The 16,714-nt window shown below is 44.5% G+C and overlaps 1 protein-coding gene across 2 annotated transcripts; it reads right to left on the minus strand.

Moving 5' to 3' along the window:
- Window positions 1-1,066: 1,066 nt before the first annotated feature.
- UCHL1 (ubiquitin C-terminal hydrolase L1) lies at window positions 1,067-15,346 on the minus strand. 2 transcript variants are annotated; one of them, XM_025921512.2, is made up of 9 exons: window positions 15,299-15,346; window positions 15,170-15,181; window positions 14,566-14,694; window positions 11,669-11,819; window positions 9,246-9,331; window positions 9,120-9,167; window positions 8,177-8,243; window positions 6,966-7,024; window positions 1,067-1,503 (listed from the first exon to the last, which is right to left on the minus strand). In XM_025921512.2, exons 1-9 carry the CDS (start codon window positions 15,329-15,331, stop codon window positions 1,417-1,419), a joined length of 672 nt encoding a protein of 223 aa, XP_025777297.1. In that variant the 5' UTR covers window positions 15,332-15,346; the 3' UTR covers window positions 1,067-1,416. The 2 variants fall into 2 exon arrangements, with proteins under 2 accessions (XP_025777297.1, XP_086561303.1); XM_086705177.1 differs by lacking the exon at window positions 15,170-15,181.
- Window positions 15,347-16,714: the final 1,368 nt, after the last annotated feature.

Genomic DNA, 16,714 nt, shown 5'->3' on the forward strand with positions numbered 1-16,714 from the left:
ACTTGACAAATCCCACCTCAGCCAGGCGTCAAGGTCAGTATCAAGTGATAAATCCTGTTGATACTGTGTATGTAACCTTTATATGAGGTGATGAAAATGACAACTTGATCCCTGTGGTCTTTCTCCCCCAAAATACAAAACCCGAGTGTGAGTAAAACATTGGACAAAGTTCAGTAGAGGGGCATCATGTAAAATACTTGTCCGGTGCTCCTCAAAACTGTTAAGTCCTCAAAACCAAAGTCTGAGAACTTGTCAAAGCCAAGAGGAGCTTAATGAGACATGACCACTGAATGTAACATGGTGTCCTAGATGGGATCCTGGAACAGAAAAAGGGCATTAGGTCAAAACCTGGAAGAATCTGAATAAACAAACTATGGACATTGGTTGACAGTAATTTCAATTGTTGGTTCACTAGCTGTAACAAATGTTTCCTACTGACAGAAAAGGTTAATAGGAGAAATGGATGAGGAATATATGGCAACTCTGTAATAGCCTCTCAATTTTCTATAAACCTAAAATTGTTCTAAACAAATGAAGTTTAAAAATCTTTTAAGTCTACAGGTATATACAGTAATAGATATACAGAAAGGGGCACCTGGCTGGTTCTGTTTGTACAACATGCAAGTCTTGATCTCAGAGTGAAATCTGAGCCCCACACTGGGCGTAGAGATTACTTAAAGCCTTGAGGGGCACCCGGATGGCTCAGTCAGTTAAATGTCCGACTCTTGATTTCAGCTCAGGTCATGATCTCACAGTTCATGAGATAGAGCCCCACAATGGGCTCTGTGCTGATGGCACAGAGGCTGCTTGGAATTCTCTTTCCGCCTCTCCCCAGCCCATGCTGCTCTCTCTCTCAAGATAAGCTTAAAAAAATAAAAGCTTGAAAATAAACAAATAAATATATAGGAAAAAGTCTGGAGACCCACTGGACCAATACTATTTTCATCATCATTTTCCTATGGGCTGTAGGAGTTGCTTATATGGAAGGCCATAAACGTGTAACACTAGGAAAACGTACTGGAGGGTAAGGTAAAGGAGAAAATGAAAACCAGTTTAGGCTCATCCCTTAATCAGCAGAAAAGTTTTATTTCTTTTAAGGACAAACAATTAAACCACATCCAAGGCCTGAACTTACAGACACAAACCAAAAGTAGTCATTTAAAGCATTAGCTATTGAGGTACAATACGTACACTGGGGGAAAATGCTTCGCCATCTGAAGCTTCTATCAAACTTTGCTCGATCGACAGCTGAGCTCTGCTAGTGCCTGGGTGTGGTGGAGGGTAAGAGCGTATCTGCAGAACCAAAGGAGAACAGCTGTGTTCCACAAGTACTGAAGCATTTTAGACTGCACTGTGGGGACAGGTTTCACGCTGAAGGGAAGGGGTGGGGGGAAGCTGTGTCCCTCCCCTAGGGCATCAGGCTGCCTTGCAGAGTGCCACAGCAGAAAAGCGGACCTCCCCTTGCTCACGCTCAGTGAATTCTCTGCAGACCTTCGCGGCATCCTGCAAGGAGAAAGGTCATTAATATCCAAAGCAGCAGCAGCTCGAAATGAAGTTTCAAAGGGAAAGGAACAGATCACCCTGATCAACTTCAAACCTCCCCTTAAACTTCAGAACCAGGGCTGATTTTAAGACAAAAATCAGGTGATGGGCAGACAGGAACCCACAACACACAGACTTGACTTCGGAAGCTCTGACTTTTTTTTTTACTTCCACCAAATACTCTGTGCTTTTCCCGCCTTGTGCCTGGTTTTGACAAGAAAACAACACTATTAGTGCTCTTCTCCTCAAAGCAAAACAAGATTAAAAAAAAAAAAAAATGGATCCTCTCTCCCATAAGGGATAAGGGGGCATAAGAGAAAAGTTCCCCTAACTCAGAAATTCCTAGGAGACACACATTTCAAGTGAACATTTCACAAAACAGCCTGGTTTTCCAGGTGCAGATGATGAATTCTTATTGATGGTGGAATGACATGTGTGACTAGTTCTAAGGCCTAGATTACAAAGATTGGTAATAGAAAATTGATGCCAATGTTAGTTATTTACCAAATTCTAGGCTTTAACAGCCTTGGCATAGTAAATATCAATCACTGTTTAGTCTGTAAAAAGTCCAGTGGAAAGACAGCTCCACAAACCATATTGAATATGACCTTTACGAGGATACAACAGTCAGCTCCCAAGGTCTAAAACCAATCAACTCCATGAGTTTGGCCCTTAAAAGGCATCAACCACACCCAGAGTTTTGCTCCTGCTTTAGAACCACTTGTAAAAACTAGAGTGGATTCTATAGATTAGCATCTACATATTTCACTGTCAGAATTTTTAATATACTGATATTCCAGATGTTCCTTCCCCAAAATGACTTTCCTATAGGGCCCACAATGATGATTAACATTAAAGATGTGTCTATAAAGGGAAGAGCCATCCCCTACAATGAGCAGTGACCTCAATCCTTTCACGTTCAGAATTCTTGGATCAAGTTTATTTACTTTCTTACCAGATTAGCAGTAATTTACAGTTTAGACAATCTAAAACAACTGTAACCACATATACCAGCAGCCTTACTGAAGATAAGAATTTTCACTATGATGCTGGTTTATATTCCATTTAATTTTAAATGAGATTCTAAATCGTTGTTGTTGTTTTAAAACAAAGTTTTATCTTCCCCACACCTCATAAATTCTACTCAAAGTAACAGCTTTAAGTTTCCTATGTGGGGCACACTTATCGTACCAGCAGTGTTCAAGAGGACAGTAACTACCTCAGACCTTATTAGAAGGACCAGTCTTTTCCCCAAATGGGTCATAAGCAGAAGTTCCGCCTCTGTTCTTATGCTCTCCCATAAGTAAATTCGACTCTGCAAATATCCTTCAATCCTGCTTTTCTATATCTAGGTCTCATTCTGTACTGTTCCCATATACCCCTCGTAAATCCAGACTTGTCTCTAACTGATCTCAGGTGTGTAACAGCAAACTCGAAGCAGTGACCCCACCTACTGTGGCATAATCTGGCCCACTAACACCTGCAGGTCATGAGGTTTAGGATGTTCCAAAGTTTGGTCTTTTACACAGAAAGGTAGTATCGAACAGTGGCTAAGATTGTCCAGATTTGAACCATGGTTTTGTCATTCAAGTCACTGACGACTCTGTGCATCACTTAACTTCATTTTCTTCATCTGTAAAACGTGAATACAATACCTCACAGCCTTGTTAAAAGCATCCCTAAAAGCTGTAAGTCACTTAGAAGAGCATCTAGCACACGGGTCGGCAAACTGCAGCCAACTGCCTGTTTTTATGAATTAAGTTTTAATAGAATATGGCCACACATTCACTTGGACACGGTCAATGGACAGCTGTAACAGAACTGGATACGAGCACCCTCATTTTATTGCCCTTCACCTTACCGCACATCTCAGACACTGCATTTTTATGGTGAAAGTCTACGGCAATCCTGCATCAAGCAAGTTATCAGTGCCATTTTTCAACAGCACTCGTTTGCTTTGTGCTTCTGTGTCCCATTGTGGTGACTCCTGCAACATTTCAAACTTTTTTCTTGTATTTGTTACGATGACCTGTGCTTAGTGAGATCTGACGGTCACTATTAGGATTGTTTTAGGGTGCTATAAACCACGCCCATACGAGACCGGAGACCTTAGTATAAATGTCGTGTGTGTTCTCACAGCTCCGGTGGCCAGCTGTCCCCCCGTGTCTCTCTCCCCTCAGGCCTTCCTATTCCGAGACAATGTTGAAATTAGGCCAGTTAATAACCCTACAGCCATCTGTAAGTGTTCAAGTGAAAGGAAGAGTCCCACGTCTCTCCCCTGAAATCAAAAGCTAGAAATGATTAGGCTTACTGAGGAAAGCACGTCGATCGCTGAGACAGACTGAAAGCTACACCTATTGTGCCAAATACTCAGCCCTGCCGTGAATGCAAAGGAAAGGTTCTTGAAGGAAATTAAAAGTGCTACTCCAGGGGCGCCTGGGTGGCGCAGTCGGTTAGGCGTCCGACTTCAGCCAGGTCACGATCTCGCGGTCCGTGAGTTCGAGCCCCGCGTCAGGCTCTGGGCGGATGGCTCAGAGCCCGGAGCCTGTTTCCGATTCTGTGTCTCCCTCTCTCTCTGCCCCTCCCCCGTTCATGCTCTGTCTCTCTCTGTCCCAAAAATAAATAAACGTTGAAAAAAAAAAATTTTTTTAAAAAGTGCTACTCCAGCAAACACACGGATGGGAAGAGAGCAGAACAGCCTTATTCTTGGTATGGAGGAAGTCTGTGGGGTCTGGATAGAAGATCAAACCAGCGAGAACATTCCCTTAAGCCAAAGCCCAACGAAGAGCAAGACCCTCACTCTGTTCAATTCTACGGGGGCTGAGGGAGGTGAGGAGGCTACAGAAGGAAAGTCTGAAGCTGGCAGACACTGACTCAGTAACTGTAATGAAGAAGGCGCCTCTGTAGCATCAAAGTGTGCGGTGAAGCAGCCCGTGCTGAGGCAGTACCTGCACAAGGTCAGCTAGGATCGCTAACGAAGGTGGCTACACCGAGCAACAGATTTCCGACACAGAGGACACAGCCTTCTACCAGAACAAGGTACCAGTTCGGACGTTCACAGTGAGAGAAGTCCATAGTTGGCTTCAGAGCTTCAAAGGACAGGTTCTCTTGTTTGGGATTAATGCAACCGGTGATTGGAAGCGGAAGCCAGTGCTCACTTACCATTTTGAAAATCCGAGGGCCCTTAACAAGTATGTTGTATCTACTCTGTGCTCTATAAATGGAACAAAGCCTGGATGACAGTGCATCTGTTCACAACATGGCTTACTAAATATTTTAAGCCCACCATTAGACCTGCTGCTCAGGAAAAAAGATTTCTTTCAAAATAGGACTGCTCACTGACAATGCACCTAGTCACCCAAAAGCTCTGATGGAGATGTGCAATGACATTAATGTGGTTTTCATACCCGCTAGCAAAACATCCATCCTGTGGCCCCACGAATTAAGGAGTCATTTCAACTTACAAGTCTCATTATTTAAGAAATACATTTTGTGAGGCTTATAAGCTGCCATAGATATGGATTCCTCTGATAGATCCGGGTAATAAATTGAAAACCTCCTGGAAAGGATTCACCATTCTAGATGTCATTAAGAACATTCCTGATTCCTGGGAAGAGATCAAATATCAACATGAACAAGAGTTTGAAGGAAGTGGATTCCAACCCTCGTGGATGATTTTGAGGGGGATCAAGACGCAGTGGAGCAAGTAACTGCAGATGCAGTGAAAACAGCAAGAGAACAAGAATGAGAAGTGAAGCCTGAGGATGGGCCTGAGTTGCTCCAACCCCATGATCAAACTTTAACAGATGACGGATGAGCACATTTCTTAGGATGAGATCTACTGTGAAAACTGTTGAAACAACCAAAGGACTTAGGACATCACATAGACCAAGGCAGCAAAGCAGCGGCTGGGTTTGAGAAGACGGACTCCCAATTTTAAAACAGGCTCCACTGTGGGTACAGTTCTATCAAAAGCATCGCAGGCTACAGAGAAATTGTTTGTAAAAAGAAGTGTCAGTGGATGTGGCCAACTTCCTTGCCGTCTTATTTTAAGAAATCACCTCAGCTACCCCAACCTTCAGCAACCGGCATCCTGATCAGTCAGCAGCCATCAAGAACGAGGCAAGGCCTCCGTTGGCAAAAACATTACCTACCACTCACAGAAGGCTCAGATGATGGTAGGCATTTTTTAGAAATAAAGTATTTTCTTTTTATTTTTTTAATGTTTGTTTATTTTTTGAGAGAGAGAGAGAGACAGGGTGTGAGTAGGGGAGGGGCAGAGAGGGAGACACAGAGGCCGAAGCAGAATCCAGGCTCTGAGCTGTCAGCACAGAGCCCGATAAGGGGCTTGAACTCAAACTGCGAGATCATGACCTGAGCCGAGGTCGGACGCTTAACCCACTGAGCCACCCAGGCACTCCAAGGAATAAAGTATTTTTAATTAAAGTACATGCACTGTTTTAGACATAACATTATTGTACACTTAATAAACCACAGTATACTTATACTATAACATAACTTTTACATACACTGGGAAACTCAGAATTTCATTGGACTCACTTCATTGCAATATTCCCTTTATTGCAATGGTCTGGAACAGAGCCCACAATATCCCTGAAGTATTTCTGTACTTGTAACAGAGCCAAATGCCACACGAAGCCGAAAACATTTTCTACCTGGCTCTTTACAGGAAGTTTACCAGCCCTTCATCTGCACATAGCAAGCACTCAAAAAAGATTAGTTATTAGTACAAATGGAGTACTTTTACCTTAACTGCACTTTTTATTGTATCATGATGAAACAGCTTTCCTTTATAACAGTAAATTGATTCTAGAAACTTGTTTTTAGGGTGAAGGGGCCTACAGTAGCCTATTGTCCAGAATTAAGAGGTTTCTATAGTCACTTAGAGTAGGATAGTGATCCTGGATCTTAAGTTCTTATCGAGGCAGATTTTGAATCTGCTTCTCTTGTGCTGTAACAGTGGACCAAAGGAGAAGAAAAAACTGAAGTTGACGGCCTAACCAGAATCCACAGTGCACTACCTGGAAGACTGACCCAAATCCATCAGTTTGAGAGGGCTTAGGAAAGGCTCAGGCTGCTGTTCTTTGAGTCGTTAGCTATGATGTAATTTGACAAGAGAACAATGGTCACCTTAATCCCGCGAGGAAGTTAAGCAACAGCTTTCAGACTAATTCTAACCATAGGCGAAAGTCAGCACACGAGACAGATTAGTCAGGGCTGTTCTGAAGGATCCTGTTTAAAACCGTATCTTATAAGATAAGGTAGACAGGAATAATCCTTAAACCCTAAAGACTGCTATTAACCCAGGTGATTGGTGCTGGCCGCACTGACAAGGTATTAGCACTGTGGATAATATGGCTAAAGAAACGTGGACCCAGTCGGAGGCGGGTTCCGAAGATTACCTGCAGCAATGAGTCCTCTGAGCTGGTGCCATGGTTCACCGGAAAAGGCATTCGTCCATCTACAATGAAGAAGCCAGGCATGTGAATTTCTCTGCACATTTGCTGGCTACTGCGTTCACCCAGCCTAAAGGGAAGTTTTAGATCTCCCAAATACCACTGCCACTCCACAAAGGAAGGCTGGTCAGAAGCAAATAAGGTTCAAATGCTCCTAGATGCCCATCCCGGGCAATTCTAATCCACAAGCAACAGGTCCACACAAGCGAAACGTAACCATCCTAACAGAAAGGCTTTTGCCCCATCTGCCGGGCAGGGCCCCAAAGCAAAAGACAGATGCAGCCTCCGAAGTACAGGGAGGAGCAGAGACAAGAAGGAATGCTTCGGATTTCACTGCCCCTCAATGACTGCCAACTGGCCCCACGTTAGCTTTGCTTTTATTTGCTCAAAGGTAGTTCCTGACTTGAGGCAACATGGCTACCAGTCTTCCTCTGTTAATACAGAAGGGAGGACTTTTACAAGATGGATAAGCTTTCTTATTGCCGTATACAAGCTAAGGGAAATTATCCCCCAACACATCCAAATTCTTTCTATACAAGCAAGATCACGTGCATTTATCTTTTTCCAAAAGTATTCCTTGTCAGGTTGCTGCTAGCACTCCTAAGCCAGTAATGCTGTAGTGGAAGGAGGAAAGAGGAAGTCTGACATGAATGCCCTGAACTGGCACTGATCTCCTTACCGGTGTGTGACCAAAGTCGTTCCTTCTGCAGGTCACGGACTGACTGGTCAAGGGAAGGGTCTGGGTATGATAAAGGATTAAGTGCCCCCATGAGAATACCTTGCTGTCCTGACTTCCTGAACAAAGATACACTCCACAAACATACATTAAGTGCCACAAAGTCACACACCAATACTGTTAAGAGGAATCTCATCTGAAAGAATGCATGAAACTATGGGGCGCCTGGGTGACTCAGTCAGTTAAACGTTTGACTTCCACTCAGGTCATGATCTCATAGTCAATGGGTTCGAGCCCTGCATCAGGGTCTGTGCTGACAGCTCAGAGCCTGGAGCCTGTTTGGATTCTGTGTCTCCCTCTCTCTCTGCCCCTCTCCAACTCGTGCTCTCTGTCTCTCAAAAATAAATAAACATTAAAAAAAATTTTTTTAAATAAAAGAATGCATGAAACTATACTGGGTTCCCAAAATGGACAAACTTACCAAGTTCATAGAGGTGGCCATCCACGTTGTTAAACAGAATAAAATGAAAATTCACTTTGTCATCTACCTGAAGAGTCAAGAAATATTTTGAAAATGAGTTTTTATTGTAATATACATTGCATTAAAATTTTTTTTTCTTCAGCTTTACTGAGATATAATTGACCTAATATCGTGTAAGTTCAAAATGTGTAACATGTTGATTTAATACACATATTCTGCAAGGATTTTAAAAGCAGAGCTTAATTTGTTAAAAAATAAATTGTCACTAAGTATGTGCTTGAACGGATTCGCTTATGTACCATTTTAAATCAGTATAGCTAACGTGTATTTCCTATATAATAGACAATATTAGAAGACTCTTTTAATACCTTCATCTATTATGGTAGATATAGTGTAACTATCAGAACTCTGCTTTTCACTAAGAAAGAAATTCAGGCTTAGGGAGGATAAGCATCTCACCCAAGGTCAAGACTAGAAAGTGGCAGGGTCAACTATAGTCATAAAGGCACTGATAACCAACGTAAATCTAATTAACAGTTGACAGGAGGACTCTATTCAGATTAATGGTATATTTAAGCCTTCTAGAAACCATCAATCCTAGCTGGTAATCTTACTCTTGGCCAACAGTCTGTGAGAGAAGTATGTGAAATGCTCAATTTCCAGGAGGGGTGTTACTCTTGTAGAATCATTTGGATCTAAACAAAAAACGATCAGTTTGAATTTATTCAAGACTATTTTATTGCCAATTAGATTTGTGGGGAGCCATTTTATGAACAGGTGTAGTCAAAATATTATTCTGGTAGAATTTTCTGGTGTTAATGGGCCTAGCTGGCCGTGGCTGGAAACATTTGCTGTGTTCAGGTAAGAGGTTCTTGTTCGTATCAGGGGAAACACAGACAGCACCTGGGCAGCCTGGCTCTGATTTGTATCTGCATGTATTTACCCGACATTGGCCTTCCTGGGCCACGGCATCATGGGCTGCCTGAATGGCCTGCAGGAAAGAGAGAATAATTAGCACAAAAACCCCTGTAGGAATTGAAAACTGATGCTCTAGAAGCCATCTTCCTACCTCATTCTTCTCAAAGCATTTTGCTCTGTCTTCAGGGGACAGCTTCTCCGTTTCAGAAAGAAACTGTTTCAGGACTGACCCATCCTCTTTGGGGGGAAGAAAAGTCTATTAGTATAAATAAAATAACGCAAATGGGTGCACAGCCAGCCATGCTCAGTGACTTAAATCTTTACTGTGGTCTCGGAGGTGGAAGAGCCTTCCTTTCCCCCTCAGCCGCTCTTGCAACCACCCCCCTTCTACCACATTCAAGTCACAGAACTCTCCATTCCCCCGGTGTGCCAAGCCCTCTTGCATCTTCTCCCTGCTCTCTCAACCTCTTTTCCCTCCCGCCTCACACTCACCTCTCCAATCCCTTACCGTCTTTTTTACAGTGGTTGTGCATTTGTGACATGTATTTGTGAGATTTGTCATCCCATAAAGGCAGGAACTGTGGGTCTTGTGTGTTACTGTTACCTACAGCACCTGACAGTACACAATCCTACATGGTGCAACTACATTCTAGTCTAGTTAACAATTCTCAAACCAAGATGTTTTACTTCAGGGTAGAAAATGCAATCTCCGTAGTATGGTTATCCAGGTGGACATTAACCTAAGGATCTTTTTTAAACAATTTTTTAAGTAGGAGCTTGAATTCAAACCCTGAGATCAAGACCTGAGCCAAAATCAAGAGTCGGATGCTCAACCGACTGAGCCACCCAGGCGCCCTGACTTAAGGATCTTAAGAAATGGAAAGAGGGGCGCCTGGGTGGCGCAGTCGGTTAAGCGTCCGACTTCAGCTCAGGTCACGATCTCGCGGTCCGTGAGTTCGAGCCCCGCGTCGGGCTCTGGGCTGATGGCTCAGAGCCTGGAGCCTGTTTCCGATTCTGTGTCTCCCTCTCTCTCTGCCCCTCCCCCGTTCATGCTCTGTCTCTCTCTGTCTCAAAAATAAATAAACGTTAAAAAAAAATTAAAAATAAGTAAATAAACATTAAAAAAATTAAAAAAAAAAAAAAAAAAAAAAGAAATGGAAAGAGCCTTATAGCCTGGCCCAGAGACAAGTGACCGGCTGACGGTGTGGAATAAGTGTTTTGTCATTGCTCAATATGGGTAAGTCTAGGAGACACTGAATACATAGCTAGAGTAAGAGCGAGTTATTTTTCAAAAGACTGCATTCGAACTTTCAGCTCTAAGCGAAAACATATTCGTTAAGTGAAGACCGTTTAAAATCTGGAAGTGATAGGAATCCTCTTAACTTTATGGGGAGGGCTAGGACTCAGATTACATCTTTGGCTCTATCATGACCATGGTTACAAAGAGTTACAGTATCCCTCTGACCTCCGAACACAGTACTCTAAAGGGAGACTTACTGCAGAAGAAATAAAGGATCAAGCTACAATACTCTTTAATATGGCAAGTCAACATTCAAAAAAGTAGGTTCTAGAAGATTTGGATTATTATAGCCAAACGAGTTTTGTTGTTGTTTTAATTTCAAAAGTACACTAGCAGTCGTCTTGGCCACACTTACCTTGTTTAAAAAAGTATTTGACCTGCTACAGGCCACACCGTGGACTTTATTAGCTGAAATTATGCAATTCTTAGCCATTCCCATCCATTGTCTAGATCAGGAGCTGGTCAACTACTGTACCTATTTTTGTATTATTGAAAACAGCCACACCCATTGGCTTACATCTGGTCTATGTCTGCTTTTGAACTACAGAGACCAAATGGCCCTCAAAACCTAAAAGACCTATTCTTACCTTTTAAGAAAGGTTATTGACCCTTGGCCTATATCATACGTTACACCGTGTATCTTAACATAGCTTAGTGCTATTAATTGTGCTTTGGACAAACGTCAGGGCGGAGACTGCTTTCTTCTACATCCTCCACGGCATTCACTGGAGGGGAGCTAACACCCCCCAACATGACTTTGTTCACAGCTGGATCTTTCAAGGTTTTGAGCTGCTGCTATGCTTCCCTGAAGGAATGTTCACAACATCTTTGTCCAGCCGTTCTAGGCTTTTGGTTCTCCTGTTGCTTAGGAGACCCAGAACCATTAAAGACAGGTCCTTGGTGTTACTATTTTATGGCTGAACATCATCTCTAATTCTTCCGAATTGTTGAGACCTGCACAGGGGCACAGGGGAATCATGACGACTGGCTGTCTGCAAATGGAAGAGCAGAGGCAGAGAGGCAGTACAAAACTGCGTATCACTCCCTCTTCCCCTCCAGGTGGAAGAAGCTAGACCTTGCTTCTTGGAAAATGAGTTTCCTTCCCTCAAAAGAGAATCAATGTTAATTCGCCTACTGATTATATCTGGAGAAGTAGGTTTCAAAAAAAATTGAAGGCAAAGACTTTGCAGAGTAGACCCCTGGGGGTTTTGGAATGACAAGTTGTTGTGAACTAGAGGTCAACTAGAGGAGGACTACCCTCCACACCCACTTACCAAACTCCAGTTTGTCCTGGTTATTGGCCACTGCATGTATCAGTCCGATGGTACCACAGGAGTTCCCGATGGTCTGCTTCATGAAGTACACCTTGGGACTGACTTCTTGTCCCTTCAGTTCTTCAATCTGTTTTTTCCTGAAGTTCTCATGCTGTGAATATAAAAAAACATTTTTGTATCTCAAAATGAAAATGCAAAGAACTAACAGATGGCAGCACCGCGAGTTCTACCACCTAAATGGAAACACAAGTGGGATGTGGGACCAGGAGCCTTGGTCCTAGGTGTTGGCCAGTGACCAGAGAATGGCCTGTCTGCCTCCCACACCCACGTCAGCCAGCCCGTGGGGCTCTGAGAGGCTCGGAGACTCCACCCTCATGCTGCAGTGCAGTAATGGCCTTGGATGTTGCCCAAGGATTTGTCTAGACACCACTACAACCTTTTAGCTTGAAATGGATGGTGTCCTGAAGAAAAACACACAAGTTCATTATTTTCTTCCTTAAACACCACCACCAACTATCTTAGTATTCTTTGAAGTTCTACCTCTATTGTGTGCAATTCAAAAACAAACACAAAGCAAGACTTAACTGCTGAAAGGAGCAATTAAAAAAAATTAACTATTCCCTCATTCTTTTGGAAGGAAAGACAACTGGTCTAGGGTTCTGGGCTGTGATTTCACAAAATCGTCTCATCCTACAAGAGCAAGATATGACACTTGTTTGTGTCACATTTGCAAACTACAGTTTGAGGACAGATTAACAATGGGGGGGGGCAGTCCTAAGAAATCAATAAATGAATAAGAGTAGAGATAGTGTCCCTCCAAGAATCCATTTGCTCTTTGTACAGTAATTTAGTGGGCTTGTCTGGACCTTTTGCTAATGAATTTTAGACCTTAAAGGTAGGACTTCTCAGTTAAAAGCAAGGTGCCAATGTTATAGAAACACTAATTTCCCATAACCAGTGTAATTTAGACACGATACCAGAAGATTTCCAATTCCAGTTGCCTCTCATTACTGTACACATAACTGAAGTTTAAGCCTTGTCTGTGACACCATAAGAATAAGAGGGCTTGTTCCACCAGACCAATTCAAGCTCCAACCAACAGGAAGTTCTAGCATCAAAGATCTACCGCATCTTTGAAATGTGTTAATCATGGACTTAAGGGTTTTCACTTTTCTAGGTTAACTTTTTTTTTTTAATCGGATAGCACCATTCTTTAGTTGTTTGAGCTCTTGCATGGAAATACTTCTGCAAATTTTTCATTACCACTTAAAATTTAATGTTTCAGAGGTGATCCAGTTAGGATTTCATAACCTCTTAGACAAAAGTGGATGCTTTCTAAATTAACATCAGCTTGTTTGGAAGTCAACATATAAACTTCAGCTTTTCTTTGAATTTGTCTCAGTGTTTAGCCTAGTCGGTGTTTCGTGTCACAGAACAGGTGGCTCAATAAATCTGACTGCCCAGCTGGAGGTGAAGTTGTATGAAGTATCGCGCTTGTCCAAACCAGACCGGTTCTCTACCAAGAGCAGCTTGATCAGCAAAAAGCAAGCAGTGGGCTTTTGAAAGACAAACACGAAGCACCACTGCCTCCCAGAGGCCTTGCCTGTGAGTGCTGCTCAAAATCTCCGAGTCATCATGGTTCCTCTAATAAGAGAGCTCGAGAGAAGCTCAAAGGAGAGAGGAGATGGTGTCTGATTCGGTCAACAGGGAAGCTAATTTGCCTTGCAATTATTTAGCGGCTCCGTTTTACCTAACAATAAAAAACATGTCAGTGGGATTAACCTAATAGCTTTAATAAGGGTTTTTAACTCACAACACAAAGCCCATTTACTAGGAGGAACGCCTGGAACTTCCCACAGAGCTTAATAATTTATGCCGAGGATGCTTCTAGAATACCCAGCCTTAGCATGGTGCTTCAGTGCTGCTTACTGTGTTTGGAATGATGCCCCAAATGCTAATATCCCAAGTTTTGTTAATGCTGATTTCATCACTCCCCAGTCAGGGGTCAAGTGACAGCAATAGGAGAGACAATGCCATGCCAATTAGTGGGATTTCATACATCGCAAGACAACAATTATCCCAGCTACCTTTTTATATCTGATGCTCAGTCTTTGAGGTACATACATCCATGCACACTTGTAGGAGGAAGAACATCTAAAGGGAAATGACCAGGTGTTTCCAAGACTGCTCTATTGCCCACCTATTTCATTTAGCTACAAGGTCAGAGAGGAAAGAGGATAAGAGAGGTGGAAGGAGGTCCCCACACAGGAACCACACGCAAATGAGTAAGGTCTTTTTTAAAAGCACACTGGGGAGGTTAAAAACCAAGTGTGCATGTTGTAGGGAGTGGAGAGATGGGAAGAAACAGGAGTCCAGTGGAGACCCAAGAGTGGGGATGGAGCATTAAACAACCTATTTTGTTTTCCTGTGGTCTAGGCAGGCAAGCCCGCCCCCCTGTTTTACTGTAAGGTGGGAGTCTGAGAACCAAACAATAAACTGACAGGCCACAGCCCTTAAAGGGAAACAACCAGCCATTCTTTGGAGTGGAAGGCTCTGAAAAGCGCAGGTTCAAGCTTACTTATGAGTAGAGTAGGATGAGTGCTTTCTCTGGATAACTGAGATAATAGAACAGAGATGCTGTTTCTCTTTGAAATTCCAAGGCAGTGCTGGATGGACGAGCGAGGAGCCAATAAATTGTTAACAGCCAGTGAGTAGATAGCATGACACAGAGGGCTTCTCACCCCATCCCCCGCAGAAAGAGGGCAGTTTTTCAGGTGTGGACGCGCAGGCCGGGAGGGGAGGGAAGCCGGGTGTCTACACTGTCCTCAACGCCTCACTCGGGTTTGGGAGCAGCGCACACGGTCCGAGGCCCGAGCACCCCGGGCCCCACGCCCTACCTGGGCCGTGAGGGGAAACAGCAGCAGCAGCGCGCAGGCGGGAGCGGGCACCGAGCCCAGAGCCTCCTCCTCCAGCCCCAGCACGTCCGCGAAGCGCCACTGGCCGGCGACCCCCAGCCGGGACAGCACCTGCAGAGAGGAAACAGGGCGGCCAGGCAAGCGGAGACCCTCGAGTCGCGGGGACCCGCCGGGCTCCGGGGTCGCCCCCCGGCAGCCTCCGCGCCCCGACCCGAGCCGGGGAGGAGTAGCGGCCCGCCCCGCCCCCCACCCCTCACCCCCGCGGGCGCAATGACACAGCACAAAGCGCGGCCCACACGTGGCTCCCGCGAAGCCCGGGCACAGGAGTCGGCGCGGCGCGCGCCACGCCCTCGGGGGCCGGGCCAGCGCTCACATCTGGGCGCAGCCCCCTCCTCCCTCCCACCGCTGACGGTTCCGCAGAGTCACCGCCCGACCCCGATGCAGGGGCGGAGGGAGGGCGCCCGGACTGCGCCCCAGCCCGGCCGCCTGTGGAGCGCGCAGGATGCCGCTGGGTCCCTGCGAGACAGCCGGGGCCGGTGGGCGCCTCCGGGGGATGGGGACAGAGGCGGTGCGAGACGCCACTCACTTTGTTCAGCATCTGAAAGGCAAATGCAAAGAAAAAATACAAAAACAAGGCCAGTCATCGATGCAGCTACCTGGCCAGGGCGGACCCTCAGCCCTGAGCTCCCGGGGCAACGATGCACCTGACGCTCACCTCGGGGTTAATCTCCATCGGTTTGAGCTGCATCTTCGCGAACCGCAGGAGGAGCCACTGCCCAGAAGAAGAGAAAAAACAGCAAGCGGAGCCGCCCAGGCTGCCGCTATAAAGCGCCGGCCTGACGCACTTTAGGTGCCTGCGCAGGGGGAGCAGGGGCAAAACCAAGAGACGGGGAAACGGTCAGTCGCTACCAAATGGGTACGAACCCCCCCATGCGCCGCGCAGAGTGGTACAGCCGGGCCCCCAAACCTTGCAGTCTCACTTGCTGGTGAGATAATCTGGTGGTTGTGGAGATGGTTTTTGTTGGTGGGTTTTCCTTGAGCGTATGGAGCAGTGCTTTAGATGGAGTCTTTTTTTTTGCGAAGTTTCTGGAAACCTATCCTTCTTACCATCCCAGTTACCCGAGAGCTCAGGGTTTCTGAAGCGTTGAGAAAAAGCCCAAATTCAACAGGTATATATTTAGTATGAATATAAATATAGGTCTCCCACACCTTGCAGCAGTTTGCATTTGACCTTAGACAATTCATCCTCCATGTTAAATCAAGCCAGTACCGAGCTTCGTTTTTAATTGATTGCCTAGAATAAAACAGTCTGGAATGTAAACGATATTGTATTAGTAATGCTGATGTAATGTGACTCCCGGGGAAGAATTGGTGGGTCGCGGAGAAGCTGTAGAAACCTGGGGGATGTGACCGTGATGTAGCACAGAAGGCAGGCGGTCAGAGACTTTAAGAAACGGATCCAGGGGAAAGACAGGTGTGATTTCGAGACAAGAGAGTGTAAAAGGAAACGTATTTTTAAAAGAATGGGAGGCTTTGAAAAATAAAATTCTGTGTTCACGGTGGAAGATTTAGAGTGAAGGAGAAAGAGAATGGCAACTAAAGGAACCGCTGTTCTCTAATGATCTCAGGTGGGGCTTGTTTTTCCTACCAGCGTATTCAGAAGATGGAGAGAAAAAGCATATGCGGGAGAATGAATAAAAAGAGGGACAAAAATCTGTAGGAATAGTGTTGGTAAAGCCAAACCTCAGAATGAAGTGGGGCTTGCAGAGACGCTAAGGAAGCAAGAAGGTTGTTTTCTTTTGTTCTGTTTTTAAATATGCTCATAACAAAATAATGATAATGGTGAAAGAATAGACCTGTTAAGGGGGTCCAAGTTAACAGTTACAGAGAGAAGTAATCTACATTTTTTTTTTGTTACTATCCCTACAGTGGGTCAGTTGACAGATCTTTTGGATGTTATCTCACTCAATCCTTGAAGTATCCAATGAAACAAACTCTTCCTAGTACGATTTTACAGGTTAGAATTTGTGGCTTAGAGAAGTTAACTAGCTTACAATCACAAAGAGAAATAAAACAGAAGTAAATCCTGGTAAATTGGGCTCTAGGAGCCCATTTTCTATCCAAGTTAACA

Source organism: Puma concolor, chromosome B1 (genome assembly GCF_028749965.1).
Source record: "Puma concolor isolate L17-30 chromosome B1, mPumCon1.1.hap2, whole genome shotgun sequence".
Taxonomy (NCBI): domain Eukaryota; kingdom Metazoa; phylum Chordata; class Mammalia; order Carnivora; family Felidae; genus Puma; species Puma concolor.